General features: G+C 37.4%; 1 protein-coding gene across 5 annotated transcripts in view; it reads right to left on the bottom strand.

Annotated features, from left to right (window-relative positions):
• Tomosyn (syntaxin-binding protein tomosyn) overlaps positions 1–24772 on the bottom strand; it is a 772563-nt gene that overhangs the window by 38083 nt on the left and 709708 nt on the right. For 4 of the 5 annotated variants that reach the window (XM_068372633.1, XM_068372636.1, XM_068372637.1 and 1 more), the window contains exon 20: positions 14213–14296. The exons of the other annotated variant lie outside the window; for it this stretch is intronic. In XM_068372633.1, the coding sequence (XP_068228734.1) occupies positions 14213–14296 (84 nt within the window). The remainder of the gene's footprint in view (positions 1–14212; positions 14297–24772) is intronic. 5 annotated transcript variants of the gene reach the window in all.

Below are 24772 nucleotides of genomic sequence, written 5' to 3'. Positions count from 1 at the left end.
ACAACGTCTTCCAGTTGAACCCCACAAGGGGCGTGAGATCGGCAGACGGAGTGGCCACAAGGCTGGTGCAGAACAGCTGCACAGGCCGGCGTCAGACAATGCACCATCTGTAAAAAGAATAGTATATGAGAAACTGTAATTCTCTTAATTAGGGGCGGGTCTGGAGGACCCGGGCCTAACATAGGTCTAACACAAGATTAGAGCCTAACTGTACTATTCTATAAGTGGCCTAACATAGGTCTAACACAAGAATAGAGTTTAACTGTACTATTCTTTTAAGTAGGGCCTAACATAGGTCTAACACAAGATTAGACTGTAAAAAATAAAATAAATTTTTTTTTTTTTTTTTTTTTTTTTTTTAGGGGCGGGTCCGGAGGACCCGGGCCTAACATAGGTCTAACGCAAGGTTAGAGCTTAACTATAATATTCTTACATAGGGGCGGGACCGGGGGTCCCGGGCCTAAACATAAGTCTAACTTGAAACTAAAGTATAGCCATCCATTCCGGTCAAGCCGGGAGCATAAAAAAGGATGCAAAAACAAGGAATTAAGACACATAGTGTCTGATTTCCCGGGGTGGGGTAGACCCCGGGCCGGGAAATAAAGGTATATTCAATACCAATTCCTTTAGGGACTCCGGGGTAGTGATCTGTCATATATAATCATCATAGGAAATGTTATAAAATAATAGGGGGGCGGAACTGTAACTAAGAACTGCCAATCGAACCCGGAGGGTTTCGTATAACATAAGCCAGAATGAAAAGTGAATATAAAATAGGGTACACCGGGATCCAACTCTGTAGACCGGTGGCCAACCAGACTAGACAGAGACTAAACCGCCGGGCCACCCGGAGGACAAAGTCCATAAACACTTAACTACCCCCTCTAAAAGGAGGGAAGGCAACGGTCCCTTAGTGGAGGGGGGAGAAGCCTAGCCTCCCACCTAGCTAGAGGGGGAGCGTGGGGGAGGATCACGTGATACGAGGCAGCAGGGCTACCAACTGACGATCCCCAACAGACAGATCAAACGGAGTAATGGCACAAATATTCATTATAATAATAATAAAAGCGTTAAATATATGAATAAACACATAGAAAATTTTTGGGCAAGGCATGCAACATAAATAATTAAATCGCAAAAGACACACCTGATGGCTAAAATAACATTGCCGCCTTAGCACGGTCGGCAGCCATAGCGATACGTAAATGATATCGGCCCAAAAATTGAACCACGAGGATTCTAAACGCTAAATAATGAATATTCACAATAACAAATAATATTTGATAATAAAAATAAAACACATAGTAACACCGCAAGTGAAAATTAAAAGCTCTCAAAAACAGGAGTACCAACTGTAGTGAAATCAAGCAAGATCGGTATGAACGAAGAGAATAAACTCCTATAATATAAATATTAAACGATCTAGGTTGCTCAAAACACAGTAAAACCCAGCTTGGTACTTAACTTGGACGGTGTCTCCTGGGAAACCGACGAAGAAGCCATAATTCACTAGAAAATATCCAAAAATCGAGAGCACTTGAAAAATGCGGGTTACTGCACAAGTCGTGCTAAACGGAGTTGGGTTCTGAGCGGATGCATTGTAGTAGTACCGAGTGAGGTTGAACGGCTCTCCTCTATTGGGGTTCTCTGTCGTGGATTAATCTAAATAGTGCGGGACCTCTGGAATATACGCCCAATTTTATACCGACACCAATAGGTGAGCGAGCTAGTTAACCTAGCACTCCTTTACATTTTTTCTCTGGTATATTTAGCAGTAAATTACCTAAGAATAAGTGCTTAAATGGAGCTTATTCACTGGGCGGCACAGGTTCGAGCCCAGAAATGTGAATTTTGAGAATAACTATAATACATCTGCAGTGTCTTTTTTATAATGTGATCACAATATCTGATAATGCCTTATCAAATTCAAATGCAGTAGCTTAAAATATTTATTAAAAGCAAGTTAATTTTAGATTCAAATTCCCTACAAAAATTATTCTCTCCTAAATTTTTTCATCTTATCTTTGGAGAAATGGTCAACATGACAAAGATCTGTTTAGTTAAATCTTGTTACTGATAAAAAAAATATAAATGTGTTTTTCAAAAAAATTAGATGTCAAAACACCGCACCATGGATATGTTTATTCTGGACAGTAAAATAGTTCCTACTATATGGCACATTGTAATTATAATTTAACATTATTTTCATCCTACTAGTACTGCATGGTTACTGGTATCCTTCAGGTAAATTGGTTTAAACTATACTGATTTGTATTTCAACTCTCTCAAGGCTAGTCTCATAAGAACATGCATTCACATACTTCAATAGTTTGCAAAATATTTCCTATTTCTCTCTATTTTGTATATTTCCCTTTACAATTGTATCCAAAGTCACAATTCATCAAGCACTGAAACAAATTTTGATGCTATAAAACAAGACACTGAAAACTACCCAACAAACAACTATCCACACACAAAATGGTACAATATATTCAGTACATATACTGGATTACGAACACATAGCAAAATAAAATTTCCTGAAAATGCATCCTCATTTTAAAATTGCCTATTAAATCTGAAATCTAGCAATAACTTGAATAAAATAATGGGTTTCAGTTATCTTTGCCTTTCTGCTGCTAGATATTTAACTTGTATCAGGTGCTCATAATAAATTTCATTTTTCAATATCCATATTAATCAATGTTAAAAAAGGGATTTTGACGAAGGAAAAATCTATTTCTGGGGAGAGACCTGTGGCGCCCGGTGAAAAGAGTCCTTCTTATATACCTTTTCTGATAAAACCTTCCAATTATACCAGAGAAAGATAAAAGCATGGAATGCTGAGGTTACAACCCTCGCGCGAGCACCTTTTGGTGTCGTGTATAAAGCAAATGCGCGTGAAATCCACTATTCACAGGTTGTCTTCCATTTAGTTAATTCCTTCGTCAAAGGGATGGGCCGATACAAAGGCCCTAGCCAACCCACCAGCGCCACACCACCCACGCCCCGACGCGAGCGCCATCTGAACAACATCCTTCTTTTTGGACTCGTCAGTGTGAAATTTATCAATTCATATAGCAGGTCTAAAATTTTGGGATCATTCCAATTTCCATGTTGGCATTCTTAACTTTTAGGCTAATTCCCAAAGTGCCATTTTATATGGTAGATTACTTAGAAACTCATCAAAATAATTCAAGTGGTATGTAAGTTTTGTAATTTTTATATTGAATTCCTTGGGAAGGATTGAGGGGATGGGGAAAACACATTGGTTAAAGCAAGGATCAACAACACTATTGTGCTTTTTCAGTTTCAATAAAGTTCGAAGAATTCAAGTGTTATTGATTCTTTTAAAAAAAATTTTTGACTTGAATAGAATAAAATATAATAAAAAAAGTTTTCTCCATGAAGTATATAAACCATTTTGTTCCAGCTGTAAAGAGGCCCTGGTAAATAGAACGGTAGTATAAAAAATGTCCCCTTCCCTCTGCCACCATCTTGTTTTCTCTTATATTCTATAGTTCCGACCTCGGCCGGGCACATTTATTCTGTGGTGAAATTTTTAGTTGATATTCATCTGTCAACAGTTTTATCTATCTACTAAGGCACTTAGCCCAATTTTGGGGGTAGCCGACGTAAAAAGAAAAACAAGAGGGGACTTTTCTTCCCTTTGCTCCTCACACCCTGATGAGGGATTCAGCCAAGTTTTGTTGGTACTGCTAGGGTGCCACAGCTCACCCTCCCTCGTTATCCACCAAAAATAAAGCTTTCAATGCCTGAAAAGAGGTTTCTGAAACAGTAGTCAAATACTTTGCACGAGCTTATTCATTCTCCAGTTGATTAGGCTATGCCAGTCTCCTCAGCAAAGAATTTATCTGTTCCTGCTAGGTTCTTTAAAACACGTCTTGACAGTTAGCTATTCAGAACATGTACGGTACCTGTTTACGACAAGTCGGTTAGCATTAACCTCTTTAAAGAAAGAAAGTTTTCTCATTCACCTTTGAAGGAGAAATTCAGAACTTGTCTTTCAATATGTATAACCAAAGGATCTTTTCTATATCCCAAAAGAAAACAGTTAATGTTTAGAGTATCATTTTATCAGTCTTTATGTACTTCCTCTCATATTCTACATACTATCAAGTTTAATGGCATATCAAAATTTACCAGAGTTAAATCCATGTTACCAATGCATGATAATTTATAGTTTTTAGGTTTGCGGTGTTTGATTAGGACATATTAATTTTCATTCCAATTCGTTAGGTAGTTTTTGTGTTATTTGGTTTACCTTTTCATAAACCGAATACACCGTCTTGTACTCACTATAAACTTGGGAATTTCATACAGGCATATAGAAAATCATGTAATAACAAAGCACCATACTGTATTTCCACTTTTTTCCTCCAGTTTTGTACAGAACTTTCCCCGATTTCAAACAGCTTGGCAGTTATGAACATTAGTTGTTTTTTACCAGATACAGGTTGTGATCTATATTTGGCAGTATTTATTCTATATCTTTTCTCCAGAGTAAATAAGGGTATAATGTAAAAATATATTAGGCCTATTCTCCTCAACTTTGTAACATAACTATGGCAATTATTAATTATAGTACGATGAATGAAATACAAGTGAAACGGCTGTTATCAGATTCTACTCATAACAAAATCTCTTTTTTGTTCAGTTTCTATTGCGGCTGTATGTGTTTGCGCAGCGATTACAACATTACTAACAATACCTTTATTATTGATTAATAAATTTTTACTAACAATACTATTATCATTTTCTTTTACTTTTTTTAATCAGTAAATCTTTTAAAGCTACAAATTATCGATAAAAAAAATTGTAACTTTGAATTTTTGCTATGTAAATAGAAGTATGTGATAAAATTAATTTATTAGTATCTTCGAAAATTCGTTCATTGAAGCTTTATATATCGGGGCATTGGTGTATATATTTACATATACAGCTACAAACTTACACTTTATTATATGAAGGGAGATTTATAATACAACATGAAATTTGCAGATGACATAGTGCTTGTAGCAGAAACTAAGGAGGAACTTCAGGGAGTGATGAGAATGTTAGAGGAGCAGTGCAATAGGTATGAATTAGTGATAAACAGAGAGAAAACCAAAAGTATGAAAATTGGATGCCAGAGAGAGGCCTTAGAAATACAACTATCAGAGGGAGAAGTGGAACTAGTCAATTAGTTTAAATATTTGAGAGTGCTTTTCACAGCAGATGGAAAGATGGATTCAAGACTGAATCTCAAGTGGCCAGAAAGCATTTGGAAGGCTAAGAAGAATCTGGAAAGATAGAAATATATCCATTAAGTTGAAAATTAGACTATTAACAGCAATAGTGATCCCCACTCTGATATATGGTGCTGAATGCTGGGTACTGAAGAGAGAAGAGAAAAAGTTATTAGCCTTTGAAATGAAATGTCTGAGAAGAATCTGTGGCGTAAGATGGGAGAACAGAATTATGAACGAGAGAGTGAGAGAAATGGCTGGTGTTGAGGACACAATTCTGATTAGAGTGGAGGATATCCAGAGGAGGTGGTTTGGGCATGTACAGAGGATAGAACAGGACAGATGGCCAAAGATAGCGAGGCATGGGCGAGTAGCCGGAAACTGACCGAGAGAACGACCAAGAGATTCACGGGTGAAAACCTTCAAGAAAGCAAATAGAGGCGAGATATTTCAGCAGCTGGCATTGGATAGGGGTTTCTGGAAAGAATGGCAACATCAGATGCAGGACCCAACCCGGAGAATTCCGGACGGGATTTAGTGAGTGAGTGAGATATATATTTATAAATATTTCTCAACTCAACTGACAGTATTTTATTACATTCAAGAAATTTGGTTTGTTAGCAAACACACTATTTACACCTTGTTAAGCTTCTTGGTAAAGATTACATGTAGTGCAGTACAATTTATATATTTTAGCTTGCATTCCCTTCATCTTCAACAATCGCAAATTACACATCAAGTATATCATACTATTAACAACCATTCACGGAACATACAGCATTGTACAGCAATTGTTTGAGTTAAAAGTAAGGAAGCCTACAGAACTTCAGTCATGATAAACTTACATGCTAGACAGTGTAAGATACTGAATGCCTTTGAGAAGGATAAAAAAAAGTTGTCAAAGATGGCTTGTTTTCTTTCATGTGTATTTATATTTTCTTCTTATGGTATGTACACCACTATTATTTTTATAAAAATGTATGTTTTTATCCATTTTTCAGTAATTGCATCGGTCACGGACCGATATAAGATCATGTGAAACAATGTAAGATAGATTTGATTTTTGTATTTAATATCTTAGGGTAAGCAACATAAAGTTGGAACTGTCGTATGTTGAACCGAGGTAAAGAAGAGTATTACCAAAACATTTAGCCATAGGTTTAGAAATTAAAATACTTAAAATGAATCAATAATTTCTAATATTTGCCTGGGTAGTTTACTTTGCCCACTATATTGCTTTAGATAGTTTTTTCCAAAATAAACACCCCCAAGACCAAACAACAAACCTCAAGTATATGAAAAAGTATGCATCTCTGCTCTACGATGCATAGACTTGGATTATATATAGACACTCTCTCAAGCAATTGGAACATTTCCATAAACGCTGTTTGCAGTAAATTCTGGGCTTCACCCGAACAAATGGGATTCCTCACAAAAATTCTGGAATAAATTGCACAAGATGCAAGTCATGCTCACCAAATGTCTATAACATTGGCCTGGTCTCATGATCTACTTAGACTGATGAACAGCTCCCAAAACAGCCACCAAAGCCTCGTGGTCCCAATAAGAGGTATGAGGATCAAGACAAATCTGCATTGAAGAATTACAAAAATCCACTAACCAACCTGGAAACCCTTGCAAATGACCTTATGATCTGGAGAATGATTATTAACAACAGGTCCCTGACCTGGAGCAAGACTGCATTGCAGATCGCTCTAAAAATGCATCAGTGACATGCCAGACAAGAATTCCCTGCTATTTCAAACACAACTCTGGCATGTTCAGCATGTGACAAAGCATGCAAGTCCACAACTGGCTTAGCAAGTCATACTAATGCACACAGATGGGTAACACCAATATTAGATCCAAAACTTATACTCGATACTCCCTACAGAGTAAAATTAAGGTATATAATCAAGAAGGTATTAAAGCGAAGGATATAATTGTACCAAACTGTCAAAATCTAAAACAGCACTTGGTACGTACGAAATAGCCATTTACCTTTCGTGGACACTTTCCCTTTATCAATTGTAAATGGTTCAGTAATTTAAAGTCTGTATCAACTGTCTTATTCTCTCAAAATTCTCAAGGACTTAATGTCCTTTCCAAAAATATATTATAACTAGCAGTAAAATGGCACAGATACTTTTGCATAACCTCTGAGTGAATGAATACAAAATCACTCGTCTTCTTTCTTGAACTTACTTAAAATATAATAATCTACTGCTGTCGATTATGTTTATAATTACATTTTTACAATCTATTCAATGTAATCTGCACATAAAATGCATACATTTTCTACAAGAAGACCAACAAAAATCACTACAATTAGACAAGTTTTATATAAAATATCTGCCATAGAAAAAAGATAGTTTGTACTAACAAAACCTGGTAAACTCAATAGTAACATTGAGAGAAAAATTGGATTTAAAAAAAAAATGCAATTTCATCCTGATATTAGCTTGACCTAACAAAATAAAAGTCTGAACAGGGAATAAAATAAAGGAAAAAAGAATTTGGATAATAAAATTAGATATTTCTATACTCACTTCACATTCATACTGCTTATCTCTCGATGCTGGTTAAATGTTGATGTCCATCCTAAAATAAAATTTTGTTTTCTCTCATGATTACCCTTCCCCTCTGGTGTAGTATTGGGATCATATGGCAGTGAATGGCAATACTACCACGCGGGTAGATCATATCCCTTTGTATTTATTATATCCCTTTGTCTTTCAGTCTCAAAGTAAAAATTAGTTGGATACACTCTTGACATCACTAGTATTTCAATGTGAAGTAAGTATAGAAATAAGTAACTTTATTATTAAAATTCTGTTTAAGCCTTCTTCTAAAAACCTCTCCTGGTGTTCGCATTGCTTAGTCCCACATATTCAAGAAATCTAAAGGCCCAGCCTACTTATGTACTTTAAATTGCCAGACACTCCTCTTTACTTAAAATCAGTTTATCAGAAATCACCATAAACTTAAAAAGACCCTATAGTATTCTAATATATTTAGCCAATTATAAAGCCAACAGAAAAAGTTTTGACAATATCTTTAAAATCTGGTTCTTCCAAAGGTTCAAATAAAGAGCTCTTAAGACATTGTAATACTACATCTAGATTCCAGTTTGCTGTTCTGACAGCTTTAGGCATTTCAATAATAAACAACCTGAAAACATCTAAAATAATATCTAAACTGGATAAATTCAATCATAAAAATTTTAGAACAGCATTAGAAATGGACCTTAATAGCTGCAATAGGTAAGGTCTTTTTATCTAGTAAAAATATGCAAGAACTCAACAATATTATCCAGGTTAGTTCTTGTTATTGAAACATTCCTGGATTTCCACCAATAACCATAAATACTCCATTGTTTCATATATACAGTATATTATTGGTAGACTGTCCTTTTTATCATAAAATAGACAATCTAAAGAACATACAAAACACTTTTTTTCTTGGAATACGATTGATAGTCTATGCAGTTAGATAAAGCACATGGGTGTTTGAGCGAATCTTTTTGAAAATTGTTTGTCTGAGAAGATAGATCTTGTATGGTAAACTTTTCTGACAATGCAATAGCATTGGCCAAAAATCTGTAATACATTGTCTCTAAGGCCCAAAGTCATTTTACTGTTCTTCAAGGCCCTGAACTTGGTTATCAATGCTTGAATCACTGAGAATGATGAAAAGGCATAGAGATCTAGATTCAACAAATCCTTCAACATGGTGTCCTTTTTCCATGCCAATGGATCTGGAACAAACAGGCAAAATACCTCTATCTTCATGTTGAGAGAGGTCCCAAACATGTCAACATTCAATCTTCCTTACAAATTCTATGTCTCTTAACACACTAGTGTATACCAATAACATATGTTGGGCAGAATCTGTCATTTCCGGCCTAATTGATCTGCTACAGTGTTCATTTTCCCTGGAATAAACTAAAGCCAAGAATTTATCCCCCTCAGCACCATCCAAAATAAGAGAACTTCCAATATCCGATGAAGGGATTCTGACCTGATTCCCTGTTTCCAAAAGTTAGCCAGTGCTGTCAGGTTCTCTGAATACACTGCCACACACTTTCTCATTCACCAGAGATTCCTAAGCCTAAAGGGCCTTGAGCACTGACTAGAGTTCTTGGTAATACATATTCAGTGTTGATTCTTCCTTCGACCAACTCCCTGATAGATGGAATAAATCCATATTTGTTCCAAACCCTGTTTAGGAAGCATCAACAAAGAGATACGGCAGGGAACCTAGTTCTAAGGACATATCCTGAGCCAAATGAAGATCATCCCATCAGTAATTGGTTCTGTATCACTAAGACATAAGTTGATGGAAATGAAATTGGAATTCTCTTATCTTTAAGCAACCAATCCAAACCAATGTCTCTGGAGAAGCCATGGTACTCAGTATCCTCATTCATACGCAAACCAACAATGCTTTCATCTGCTTGAGCTTCAACTACAGAATGAGGGACTAAATTCTCTTTTCTGACAGAAACCTCCAAAAAAGAACTGTTGCTATTATCATCTACGAATATAGAAACCTTTTAGAGGGAGCCAGAAGAGACTTCATACTGACCAAGGGGCCTAACCTTTTCAATGATCTGATAACCCAAGGTTGCTGAACATTAATATTTTCCAAAAACTCATTCAGAAGTATCCAATCCTCTAGGTACAACTGAATTCTGATACCCCGGAACCTCAGCAATTTGAAAATAAGAGCCACTATCCTGGAAAATACTTGAAAAGATGTTCTAAAACCAAAACATAGATATTTGAATTAGTAAGTTATTGATCTGTTCACAAACTGAAGCAGTTTCATTAACAACATTCAATCCAATCTACTTTCCTCACTACCTCTTGCACTGTTGGAGGCGTTTCCATACTGAAGTTGGCGAGAACTGTTTACCTGTTAACATGTGAGGCATCTAAAACCGGCCTCCAATCCCTATGACTTGGGTAATAAGAACAGCCTGTTGCAAAACCCTGAGGAGGGATCTAAAACCTCTTGTAAAGCATTTTTTTCTAGGTTTGTAAACTCTAATCTTAAAAGATGAGCTTTAACTGACTAGTTTGGATAAAGGAAATGGAAGGTTTTCCTTGGACATGGGAAGGTTTGAGGGCAGAGGAATTTGATATCCTTTCTTTACCTCAGAAAGAACCCAAGGATCTGGTTGAAAGGTGTCTCAAACTTGATGAAGTGTGAAAGTCTTCCCCTTACCGGAACCTCTATGGCAGGGCCATCATAGTGTTTTCCTATAGGTGTGACGAGTCCTGTTGGCGCTATCTGTTACAGAAAAACCCTAAAGGACTACCACTGTCTTGAAAACACTCCCTAAGAGCGATAGAAAGAGATTCTTGATAAGTACCAGCCACCAAACAGTAGGGCAAATAAGACTTCCAGGAAAATCACCTTAGAGCTTCACTAGATCTAGAGGCGACCCAAACTACCAAATTATCTGCCATATTTTAATTTCAAATGAGCTGCAATATCAGAGAAGTGATTAGATAAAGTTTCTACACATCAGAAACTGCTCCAACTATAGAGAAGCACAGTGGTTCCCCACCTTTAAACGCAACTTAGCTTCAGAAGAGTCAAAATAACCCCTACTAAAGACCACAAAAAAACAAAACATTAATCTGTATTTTATTGCCAAAAGAACACACTTCTTTAGTCAGTCTATAAACTTGAAAAACCTGTATTCAATGACTTCCTTATGCTCACATTAATAAAAAAATCGAGAGGTTGCTTTTTCAAGTTCAATAAAAAAGCTGGGCAGTTGATTTGAAAAAAAAAAATGAATGCACACTTGCAGGAGATAAGTTCTTAACAATAGATGGGGAGAGGAGTTAGCAGTCTCATTTTGCACCTGGGAAAACAATCTATTCCCCATCTTTAAAATACAGTAACTGGAAAACTTCATAGGATAGGTAATTTATGAAGCCTTCTGCATTTAACAATATAATATAATGGATTATCAGAACCAACGTGGGTTAATCTATTCAGATACAATTCTGCAATAAGCTGTTGCTATGACTGAAATGGAGACACTTCTCATGAGTCAGTCTATTCTGTTTTTTCCTCACCTTGGCAATCATGTGCCATAGAATCTTCCACACCATAATCTACAAGCTTATCTGAATGTTTACAAGAATTTGTGCCTGCTCCAGGCAAGGGACTCATTTCAGCAGTAAAAATGCTACCAACCATATTAATGCTGCTTTGGAAAATATGAGATTAGCTAGTGGACTAGCCTATATGAGACTGATCCCCATTATCACTTGAAACATGGTGCAACCATTTCTCATCTACAACCAAAGGTAATAAGAAGATTTCAATAATTGAAGGTCACAATTCACAGGGACCACCCGATATGCCACATTGTTAATACAGTATAAGGCCAAAAAAAAAAAAAAAAAAAAAAAAAAAAAAAAAAAAAAAAAAGGTTGTTCACCAAGTGCTTATACTACTTAACTGGGCAGAAAAGTATTAGGAACCTGACCGACAGTCCAGTCTTCTATCTCGGAATCTGGCGAGCAAACAGAGCTGAATAGGTTACGGCAATGCAAGGATTTCACAATAGAAGGGCCTGAAGTAAATTGAGAGAACAAGACTAGGGAGAGGTAATCGAATCTATAATGCATTGTGTACCAACAGAACCCTAAGTGACTGGCACACCACAACTGCTGGTCACAGCTTGAGGAGTTGGTGTAAGTTTTGAATTAAGGCTGGTGAGGTTAGGATCACCTCTTAAACCAAATGAATCATTGCCTTTTTGAGATTACATAAAGCTAGAAAAATCTGAACAAAAATGTATAAAAAGCTCACTACTATCAAACTCTGCGAGCTTGGTAATTGCCAATGTGTCATCAGCACCACACTTTCATCTAACCTAGTCTTCTCAAGTTTTTCTTTTTACAACTTCAAATCTTTTAGGTGAACAATTACTAAATAAAGATAATCCTTCATAAGAGGAACCAAGAGAGAGCTAAATTTTCATTCTTCACAACAGTTATTCACATCACAATTTTTCCCACGGCTTGGGACACGGGGAATACAGATCATTATCACTCAGCAATAAATCCCCTGACAACTTTCACTAGAAGACATAGCAAAGTCAGAAAAAAAGAAATTTCCCTTTACTATAATCTTAATACAAAATCATAATCTGGAAAGCGGGAAGATGTTATGACGAACAAGCGACAATGTGAGAACTGAAAAACAAAGGGATATAATCTACCCACACCATAGTATTGTTATACAGCCCCATTCTACAATAGACCATTGCTAACTAGGAAATACAACATGAAATTTTTAGTGTATGGGTAGATATCGACATTTAACCAGTTCAGAGAGAAAAGCAATATGAATGCCAGGAGAGGTTCATAAAAATAATTCATCATTCTATTCAGAAACTGCATTCTTTCCCATGGTTGTAAAATCCATACACAATTACATTTTATGTTGAGTTTCTTACCTGGATACGAATAAAAATAACTTTACGCTAGTGTACGATATTTGAAAAGTATAGACGAACAGTTAAGAGAAAATGCATATCTCTTCACTTCCTAAAAATATAGCTGCAAAAGAGCACAAACAATCTTTTATTTTCACAATAAACAAAACCCCATGCAAACTTAATTACTTACAATCCAATACTGTTTTTAATATACAGAGTATATTAAAATGAGATGCACAAAGCTTAAATTTACCCAACACTAAAAAATTGTACCTCAAAAGCATTTCATAACTAGCACTTGCTAAGGTCACACTGCGGGTATACTGCATTATGCTAAATCACAGTAATGCAAGGTGTATCAAATATACCATTACCTTCTTATTGGGACCTTCCTCCTCCTGTCAAAGCATTTCAAGACAAATACAATATGAAGGAAAAAAGTTTGAAATCTTTTCAATCTTAATAATCAAGATAGCACACAATCACTACAATAAATCATTACTCACCCCTTGAATATAATTAAAAGTATACTAATCATTTGAAAGAAACCACAGGGGTGGTTATAAGTACTGATTTAAAAAAAAAAATATGAGTCAGCCAAATTAAATAAAAATATAGCGAAGCCAGTCACAGCTCTCTACAGCTACAATAAAACATTCAAGCACCCAAATACTGTTCTAGCTCACACACATGCACTTTTAGTGCCACAAAAGACACAGTATCTTTTATTTCAAACCATCTATAATTAGTTGTGGAAAATTAGATGAAAATCTATCCAATTGGCACCAAGAGAATATTTCCACAGCCCAGTGTTGAAATGCTTCCAAAGGTACCAGTAACTTAATAAATGTAAATATTTAAGAAGTAAATGAAGTGATAATTATGATCAAATCATCTATAAAAAGGCAGCATTTTATATTCAATAAATTAAAACTTAACAAAAACTGCCGACAGTAAATAAGTGACTGTTCTTAGAAGTAATCAGTCAATGAACTATACAATAGTAAATGATACTGCTACAGCATATAAGCTATGATGTTTGCTTTCTTTACATAAAAAGTACAATTTTATTCAGAACAATGAAATGAACATAAATTGAATCGTATACTGTGTCCTATTATGGGACTAGAGAGGTGACATTGGAAAAGCATGAAAATATGCATATCCATGGATTCAGTTTTCACATACGGTCACAAATTTCTAAATACATGCACTTTTGTGTTACATGAACCCACATCTTCAATATCAATAATCTAGTATAGTGTAGAGAACCTAAAACTTTATGTTGGATCAAATGGATATAAACATTTGAAAGTAAACACACAGTATCTGCAGGTTATTACTATATTATGTTACAATAAAAATAAAAAGGAATTCAGAGTCTGTGATAAAGGGAAACCTAGTTGCTCAGTCAATCAAGAGTACTTCAAATCCCTTCATAACAAATTCACTTGAAAAGATGTGAGTCCTTATTGCAGGATGTAGTGTATTGACTTACTGGTCAGTATCTTCATTTACGAACATTTGCTGACCCCAAATAGACAGCATAGGATCAACTATACCAGTCTTCCTCGTCTGAAAACTACGTGTAAGGGAAGAGATTGTAGAATTAGGTGTTCTAATTGAGGATTCCTACGTGTACCTGACTCTTTGAGTGAGCACACACTTGGCAAGTCTCTGACGGACGTATTTATAAAAAAAAATATTATTTGTGTTCATATCCAGAAGCGTTATTGGAACATATCAGGTCATTTAATTTAAATAGACTTACTTGAAAATGAATAACAGACTATTAAGGTGAAAAAATGTAAAATTAAGAAAGTAACTAAATTACAGTATACGCCCACGTCAGAAAATATACGATGACTACTTTTTGAATAATAGTATCACTTGACTTATTTATTTTCAAAACTTTTGTAAATGTTGTAAATAATGGAATGCTGTTAAAATTACAGTATACTGTTCATGCATGGTTATAAAAGCGAACACAGTGCAATACCAAAAAGTTACTTGGTTTTAATAGACCACCGAAGAATTTCTCTCCTCCATTCTACATAAGTACAAGTGATACAATATGCAATAGTCATAAATTTGTGAAAAGAAAATACTGAGAGATTAAGAAATGCTGTGAGTTGTATTTCACTTATGCCATAAAAGTGCATTCACCAAGAAATCAAGAAATGTTATGTAGCAAGTACAGTATTTTAAAAGGGAACTGCATTTCCACATGAATACAGTATATATATATATATATATATATATATATATATATATATATATATATATATATATATATATATATATATACATACTGTACACACATTACATATGTATGAATATATACTGTGTATATATAATATAAATAAATATATATTGTATACTATATATTTAGCATACACTTCATTTTTATATAGATGGCTCTGGGCTATGCATTACTTTAATTTACCCAACTACTTATCCATCAGAAGATACTTGCTCCACAAAATTACTGGCTATTAAAATTATATATTTTTTTTCAATTTCATAAGCTTGAAATAATGTAATTACAATAAAGCAGTATTATTTGGGTAAGAGGGAAGCTGGCTTTGTGCAATGATTGCTTACATAAGACTTTGGCACCTAATCATCCAAAGCTGATTGTCATAGAAGACAGCATCAAGCAATAGTAAGGATGATATCATATAGTACTTAAATCTCAGTTGTGACCTATACATTTACATTTAAGAATATCATGAAAGATCTGAATAATCAAATGGGTTGTGAATATTCAAGAGAATAAAACTTGCATTATAATTTATTAGGTGAAGAAGGCTAAGTACATGATGGTGAACATAAGCTTGTTTTGATGCGAAGCGATGGTTTGTAAATCAGACACTAAAAATTACCTAAAAGATGGTGTTCTTGTGGAAAAAAAAAATATTGCATTGTCATAGCTGCACATAGGAGCACCATAGTGCATAACATTTTCATGCAGGAGACTGCGAGGCTCCTATTCATCTAAGTCCAGAATATGAAGAGGAGGCAAGCAAGTATAGCCACCAAACTGATAGTGAAAGAGGTGATTATCTTTATTTGTCAATATCAGGGACTGTCTTGTGGAACTTGACTATAAGATGGCATTTATTACAAGTCATAGCTTGTATAAAAAATCTTTACAACTGACATTAACAATGGACCAAGTTCTATTGAAACTGTGAACAAGGTGTTCCTAAGGTTTTGAGGATAGGTTAGTGATTGTAGTTTCAAAACAAGCAACTTTTGAACCTGGGGGAAACTAGGCAAGGTACATCTTCTCTAAGAGTAGATCACAAAGTATCATTGCATTAAGATATTTAACACTCATTTCTGTTGTATTATATCATTGTCTTTTTTTTTAGAAAAAACTGAGGGAATATATTAATGGAAACCCCTGACTTATTCCTCCTCTTCTGTATCATTTTGGTGATAAAAAGTAGGTTTTTGTTCTTATCACCTACCTACCATTATCTTTTTTATCCAGCTTAGGTGCCAGTGCACTATCTATCTCTTACAGGTGTATTCTAGATGCATTTCAAAAGTGACAGCTGTGATTGACTACATTACTGGTACAAGGAATGAGCAGCACCAACACTGGGTCCTTTGTCTGCCCAAACAATACTATATTGGATCCCTCTCTCTGGTTACGGCTTATTTTTCCTTTGTCTACACATACACCGAGTAGTCTGGCCTATTCTTTTTGCATTCTCCTCTGTCATCATAAAGGCTTATAGCTTCCTGCTTTTCCAACTAGAGTTGTAGCTTACATAGTGATAATGATAATCCATATATGCATACATATACATACAGTATATGTATAGTATATACTGTATGTATGTGTATATATATATATATATATATATATATATATATATATATATATATATATATATATAATATATATATATATATATATATATATATATATATATATTATAGATATATAGTATCATTATCATCAGCTGTTGCTAGTCCACTTCAAGACAAAGTCTTAAGACATGTCTTTCCACTTCCATCTGTCTATGGTCTTTCTATGGTAGTCTATACCAGCAAATTTTCTTAGCGCTTCAATCCATCGTCTTCTCTTCCTTCCTCTGCTTCATTTGTAATCTCCAGGGACGCATTCTGTTAGTCTTTTTGTCCATCTATTATCTGTCATTCTAATTATGCCCTGCCCACATCCATTTCTTCGTCTTATCTGTTAGAATATCCTCTACTTTAGTTTGCTCTTATATTCATGTTGCTCTTTTTATGTCTCTCAGCATTAATCCCATCATTATTCATTCCATAGCTCTTTGAGTTATAATTAGCTTATGTTCTATGGCTTTAGTAAGGTTCCAAATTTCTGATGCATAAGTTAATACTGGTAGGACCATCTCAACGAATACTTTTCTTTTTAGAAAAAGTTGCATTTTATTTTTCATAGTCTCATTTTTCTTACAAAAAGTTCTCCCTCCCATGCCTATCCTTCTATTAATTTTGGTGTCGTCATGTCCTGAGGAAAATTGTGCCCTAAGTACTGCATGTATATTCATTAACAATCTGTCAGAGGTTTGTTCATAACCCTTATTTCTTGTTTCTGCATTTTCATTGAACATTATCTTGGTTTAACTCATATTCATTTTCAATCATACACTCTGTGTTCTCTATTCAAATCTTCTATTTTCTTTTGCAATTCCTACCAAGATTCACTAAAAAGAACTAAAGTCTATCATCTGTAAATTTCATGTTGGTAAGTTATTCCACATTAATATTAATACCTACATTTGCCCATAGTCAAGCCACTGCTGGTGTACCACTCAGAAAACCCATGTGCTTTCAAGAGCCAAAGGATCTTGAAAGAAAAACTGCAAGTGATGTGGCGCGATAATGCTAAGGCTTGGCTTATGCAACATTTCTTCACAGAATGGGTTAATCTGTACTTTGGTCCGGCAGTCAAAAAATATTTGGCCAAGAAAAGCCTGCCAATGAAATGTCTCCTGGTCCTCGACAATGCCCCTGGTCATCCTCCTGGTCTCGAACAGGAGATTCTTGATGAGTTCAGGTTCATCAAGGTCCTTTATCTCCCGCCCAACACCACGCCACTCCTCCAGCCCATGGCCCAACAAGTAATTTCCAACTTTAAAAACTGTACACGAAGCATTTGTTCAAGAAATACTTTGATGTCACAGACAACCCCATTCTCACCCTTCATAAATTTTGGAAGGAACATTTCAATATCGTCCATTGCTTAAAAATTATTTACGATGCATGGCAGGGTGTCACATGAACTCTTAATTCAGCATGAAAGAAATTGTGGCACGCTCCCCTCGCTGAGAGGGACTTTGAAGGGTTCGATATGCCAGACCACGATGAACCCGAACCTATTGTGGTGGATAAAATCGTGTCTCTTGGAAAGTTCATGGGGCTGGAGGTAGATGAGGCAGACGTGAACGACCTTGTCGAGTGGCATCAGGAAGAGCTCACGACACAGGATTTGATTGAGCTCCAGGAGATGCAACATTCGGAGGTGTTGCAGGAGCTCAGTAGCGAGAAGGTGGAAGAGGAGGACAGCCTTTTTACAAAGGAAATCAGAGACATATTGGCGAAGTGGCAGGAGTTTTCTGATTTTATGGAAAAGAGACCCCCGGACAGGTTGGCATGTGGTCATGCGTTAACCTTTTGCGACAACATTTGTGTACGTCATTTTTGTAACATTTTGAAGGGGAGACAAAAGCAAACATCCCTAGATGGGTTCCTTTTAAAAAGGCCAGAAAAAAGTGAAGGTGAAAGCGAGGCATAAAGCGAGGCAAAAAGAGCCAAGCCGGAAGAAGATAAGTAAAAAAATTAAAATGAAAACAAAATTAGTATTAAGTTTAGTGTAACAGTAAGATTAAACGTTATTTTCAAGTGTGAGTACAGTAAGCTAATTTCTTTTAAGTTAACCCATTTACCCCCAACGCTATTTGGAACTTTCACACCCTCAACCCCCAGGCATTTTTTTTTTCAAGCACATTTTGCAATATATTTTTCTTAAATTGCTCTAACAGCCTTAATTTTTGTCATAGAGAGGTCAGGTTGGTCTCATTATTTTGGAGAGTACCTGAAGTTTCTCACAAAGTCATCAAAAATATGCAAAAAAAAATGTAAAAAACAGTTTTTTTGCAAGGACGTACCGGTACGTCCATGGGGGTAAAGGGATAAGTTTTGTGAAACGTACCAATACGTCCATTCGGGATAAAAGGGTTAGAATTAAAGTTTAAGTTATGTTACGTAGTGTTGCAAAAATGTAGCGTACCGAACGTGTTGCCGTCAAGTCTCTCCACCCCGTTCTCTCTCCCTCCTCCTCCGCACACACCGCCGTTAGCCGCTACCGTCTGTCTCGAAGGTAAGAACTCCATAATAATGTCACATTTTATTGCAGATCATAACCAGTACATAGGTATTTGTTATTTTGTGAATGTAGAATGTGAATTAGAACAATTAAAAACATGTTTTTCCACAGTAATATACCATTTTTAGGTGTTTTTTCAGAAGGTGGGAACGGATTAATTTTTTTTAGTTATTTTTTATGGGAAAAATTGATCAGAGATACGAGCGAATTGACATATGAGCTCGGGTCCCAGAACGCATTAAGCTCGTATCTCAAGGTACTGTATTACTGTATCTTCAAGTGTTCTACTATAAGTGTCATCTATTCCTTGCTTTTGAAGGGCTTCCATAATTGCTGAGGTTTTGACAAAATCAAAAGCTTTCTCATAGTTTATAAACGCCATACATAGTGGCTTGGTATGCTCGGTTGATTTTTCCATAAGCTGGTTAATTACATGGATATGGTCAGTTGCTGAATACCCGCTTGTAAAACCTACCTGCTCTCTTGGTTGTTTAAAATCTACCTGTCTTTTTATTCGGCCTAATATGATCTTTGCAAATATCTTATATATACTGAGAGTAAACTTATTGGGTGGTAATTTTTCAGGTCTTTTGTGTCTCCTGTTTTTGTGAAATAATATGATAAAAGTTTTTCCAAGCTGTAGGTATAGAGCATTCTTGCAAACATTTTGTGTAACCTACAACAATGCTTGTTAGTTTGTTATCAGGATTGTCAAAAGCTAATGTTAGGCATCTTGTCTATTGGGTATTTTGTCCAAGGGCATTCAGTCTGTTTACTGATCTTGACTATATGGACTTTCAGACACCTCCAGGATGTATAAATTTCCTAATTCATTTAGTCCATAAGAAAAGGATACTTCATAGCCATCACAAAATTTTCAGTAGTTTACTTCCAAGTAATTATTCAAAATATCTAGAAATCACTCTGGTTTCTAAAGGTCTCCCAGCCATGATACCTTACGTCATGAACTTTAAGGCATCTACGAATTACGCTCTTGGGATAGTTTCAAAATTTACTTAGATGGGCAATGAATGAAAATACCATTATATTGTACCTGCAGTGCATTATCTCCAGGAATGGTATCCTGGATTGCATATTAGTATAAGGAAATTTTGGCTCCCAGTCTAATAGATCCTCTATTTAGTTAAAAATATCAACTAAATGCCTGTGTTAGTTCACTTAGATGAAGCTGAAAATGTGTCTGTTGGCCTTGCATCATTACTCGATACTAATTCCACAAGGCCAATGCCATATGCAGTTTTTTCACGTCCACTTCAACCTTCAACTAACACTAGAATTCCCATAATCCTAAGGAAAACAATTAGACGTGTTTACCCACAAAATTCAACTAAGAAATTTGCACCTCATTTGGTTGTTAGATGACCTAAGCCTCCTCAATGGAGCCCAATTAAACCCCTATCCCTAGATCTCGGACTGGGTACAGACACATCAATTCGATGATTGGATACGATTTTTAATAAAAACATATTCTATGTTGAATAAGGAAAGATATTGAGATCTAATTCTACTTTAGAAAAGCCTTCATCCAACTATAATAGTTGAAAATATGTTTCAATTTGTCCATTTTGAGCCAACATGAGAGGAGTAAGGCATTGACTTGTATGCATGAAATAGGAAATATGTTATTTTCATTAGTAAAATAAATTTTTGAATATACTTACCCGATAATCATGTAGCTGTCAACTCCGTTGCCCGACAGAATTCTACGGAAGGGATACGCCAGCGATCGCTATACAAGAGGGGGGTGTACTCACAAGCGCCACCTGTGGCCAGGTACTGCAGTACTTCTTGTTGACACCACCTCAATTTTTCCTCGGTCCACTGGTTCTATGGGGAGGAAGGGTGGGTCAATTAAATCATGATTATCGGGTAAGTATATTCAAAAATTTATTTTACTAATGAAAATAACATTTTTCAATATTAATCTTACCCGATAATCATGTAGCTGATTCACACCCAGGGAGGTGGGTGAAAACCAGTGTACATGTATATCAAGAAGCTAAGTATCCCGTATTTCATATTATCAGTTATTCAAAATAACAATGAAATTATAAGTACCTGGTAAGGAAGTCGACTTGAGCCATTACTCTGCCTTAAATAAGTTCGTCTTCCTTACTGAGCGCAGCGTTCCTCTTAGGAGGCTGAACAACTCTAAGGTGCTGAAGTATCAAGGGCTGCAACCCATACTAAAGGACCTCATCACAACCTTTAACCTCGGCGCTTCTCAAGAAAGAATTGACCACCCGCCAAATCAACAAGGATGTGGAAGGCTTCTTAGCCGACCGTACAACCCATAAAAAGTATTCAAGAGAAAGGTTAAAAGGTTATGGGATTATGGGAATGTAGTGGCTGAGCCCCCGCCTACTACTGCATTCGTTGCTACGAATGGTCCCAGGGTGTAGCAGTACTCGTAAAGAGACTGGACATCTTTGAGATAGAATGATGCGAACACTGACTTGCTTCTCCAATAGGTTGCATCCATAACACTCTGCAGAGAACGGTTCTGTTTGAAGGCCACTGAAGTAGCCACAGCTCTCACTTCATGTGTCCTTACCTTCAGCAAAGCAAGGTCTTCTTCCTTCAGATGAGAATGTGCTTCCCTAATCAGAAGCCTGAATAGTAAGAAACTGAGTTCTTAGACCTTGGAAAAGAAGGCTTCTTGATAGCACACCATAAGGCTTCTGATTGTCCTCGTAAAGGTTAAGACCTTTTTAGATAGTACCTAAGAGCTCTAACTGGGCAAAGTACTCTCTCCAGTTCATTCCCCACCAAGTTGGACAGGCTTGGGATCTCGAACGACTTAGGCCAAGGACGTGAAGGAAGCTCGTTTAGCAAAAACCGAGCTGCAAGGAACATGTAGCCGTTTCAGATGTGAAAACTATGATCCTGTTGAAGGCGTGGATCTCACTTACTCTTTTAGCTGTTGTCAAGCACACAAGGGAAAGAGTTTTTAATGTGAGGTCCTAAAAAGAGGCTGATTGGAGAGGTTCAAATCTTGATGACATAAGGAACCTTAGGACCACGTCTAGATTCCAGCCTGGAGTGGACAACCGACGTTCCTTTGAGGTCTCAAAAGACCTAGGGAGGTCCTGTAGATCTTTGTTGGTGGAAAGATCCAAGCCTCTGTGGCAGAAAACCGCTGCCAACATACTTCTGTAACCCTTGATCGTAGGAGCTGAAAGGGATCTTACTTTCCTTAGATGTAACAGGAAGTCAGCAATCTGGGTTACAGTGGTACTGGTTGAGGAAACTGCATCGGTCTTGTACCAGCTTCGGAAGACTTCCCCTTGAGACTGATAGACTCTGAGAGTGGATGTTCTCCTTGCTCTGGCAATCGCTCTGGCTGCCTCCTTCGAAAAGCCCCTAGCTCTTGAGAGTCTTTCGAAAGTCTGAAGGCAGTCAGACGAAGAGCGTGGAGGTTTGGGTGTACCTTCTTTACGTGAGGTTGACGTAGAAGGTTCACTCCTAGAGGAAGAGTCCTGGGAATGTCGACCAGCCATTGCAGTACCTCTATGAACCATTCTCTCGCGGGCCAGAGCGGAGCCAACCAACGTCAGCCGTGTCCCTTTGCGAGAGGAGAACTTCTGAAGTACCCTGTTGACAATCTTGAACGGCGGGAATGCATACAGGTCGAGATGGGACCAGTCCAGCAGAAAAACATCCACGTGAACTGCTGCTGGGTCTGGAATCGGAGAACAATACAACAGGAGTCTCTAGGTTATCGAGGTAGCGAACAGATCTATGGTTGGCTGACCCCACAGGGCCCAAAGTCTGCTGCAAACATTCTTGTGAAGGGTCCACTCTGTGGGGATGACCTGACCCTTCCGGCTGAGGCGATCTGCCATGACATTCATACCGCCCTGAATGAACCTCGTTACCAGCGTGAGCTTTCGATCTTTTGACCAGATGAGGAGGTCCCTTGCGATCTAGAACAACTTCCACGAAAGAGTCCCTCCCTGCTTGGAGATGTAAGCCAGGGCTGTGGTGTTGTCAGAGTCCACCTCCACCACCTTGTTAAGCTGGAGGGACTTGAAGTTTATCAAGGCCAGAAGAACCGCCAACAACTCCTTGCAATTGATGTGAAGTGTCCTTTGCTCCTGATTCCATGTTCCCGAGCATTCCTGTCCGTCCAAAGTCGCACCCCAGCCCGTGTCTGATGCGTCCGAGAGGAGACGGCGGTCGGGTTTCTGAACAGCCAAAGGTAGACTTCCTTGAGAAGAAAGCTGTTCTTACACCACGCGAGAGTAGACCTCCTCTCTTCGGAAACAGGAACTGAGACCGTCTCTAGCGTCATGTCCTTTATCCAGTGAGCAGCTAGATGATACTGAAGGGGGCGGAGGTGGAGTCTCCCTAACACGATGAACAGGGCCAGCGATGAAAGTGTCCCTGTTAGACTCATCCACTACCTGACTGAGCATCGGTTCCTTCTCAGCATGCTCTGGATGCATTCTAGGGCTTGGAAGATCCTTGGGGCCGACGGAAAAGCCCGAAAAGCTCGACTCTGAAGATCCATACCCAGGTAGACAATGGTCTGGGATGGGACGAGCTGGGACTCCTCAAAATTGACCAGGAGGCCCAGTTCCTTGGTCAGATCCATAGTCCATCTGAGAATCTCCAGACAGCGACGACTTGTGGGAGCTCTTAAAAGCCAGTCGTCTGACGGAGCCGGACACAAGATCATGGTACTGCTGCACAGTCTGTGAACTGTCAACCATGGGGAAGCGAGGAAGTACAGTGACAACCCGAAGCTGTCTAGACTGTCTGGGTCGTACAGACAACTCCTTATCGGGTTGCTGAGGTTGCCGCACTGCGTCACAACAAGTCACTTCTGCTGGTTGTTGAACGTCTTCCCAGTGACACACTGACTCCGTAAACAAAAAATCCTCTAACAAGGACTAAGCTTGGACTGCATGTCTTGCAACACAGCTCAAGGTCTATGGGAGCAGGTGTGGTAACAGACGGGGTTAGCGACTGAAGTGGAACCATTACCTTCCCTGGAAGCATGTTATGCTTAAATAAAAGTCCATAGGAGGCTACGCAGCTAAAGGCTCCTCTCCAAATGACAGAGTCCTCAAGGGAATATCAGAAGGAGGGAGAAAAGCACTTTTTCATCTACAGGGACCATATCCGAGAAAAGCTAAGTTCTCTCAGTGAGGGTTTCATTGGTGCAAAAGCAGCAGACTAGAAGGCAACGTTATGAAACTGCTTGACAGTCTAGTGAGTTGGCAACAACCAAAGATGTGTGACTGAGAAGCATGCGGTAAGGTATGCAGAGCATGCTGTATGCAGAGCATGCTGTATGTAGAGCATGCTGTAAGGTAAGCAGAGCATGTTGCATGGCGGGTAACATTTCTCAGAAATTCCATGACCAGTGCTAGATTGAGTAATATCGCATTACTGTCCATTGAAAGTGCACGTGCCGAGGGAATTGATTTAGACTGTTTTGTTGATGAATTTGATAGCCGGCATGATAATCGTAGAATTAAGCTGCACTAAAAATACGTACTATAATCTACTTCACCTCAGGAAAGGGAAACTCGCCCTGTTGGCAACACTGCATTACTTCATGCATGCTTGCATGGGGTTTTAATATCAACATAATATTTACATTATATTCATAACTCATGATTCATTTTTGTTTTGAAGATA

The sequence above is a fragment of the Palaemon carinicauda genome, chromosome 4, assembly GCF_036898095.1.
Source record: "Palaemon carinicauda isolate YSFRI2023 chromosome 4, ASM3689809v2, whole genome shotgun sequence".
Lineage (NCBI taxonomy): Eukaryota > Metazoa > Arthropoda > Malacostraca > Decapoda > Palaemonidae > Palaemon > Palaemon carinicauda.
This window is presented reverse-complemented; position numbering and strand designations above follow the sequence as displayed.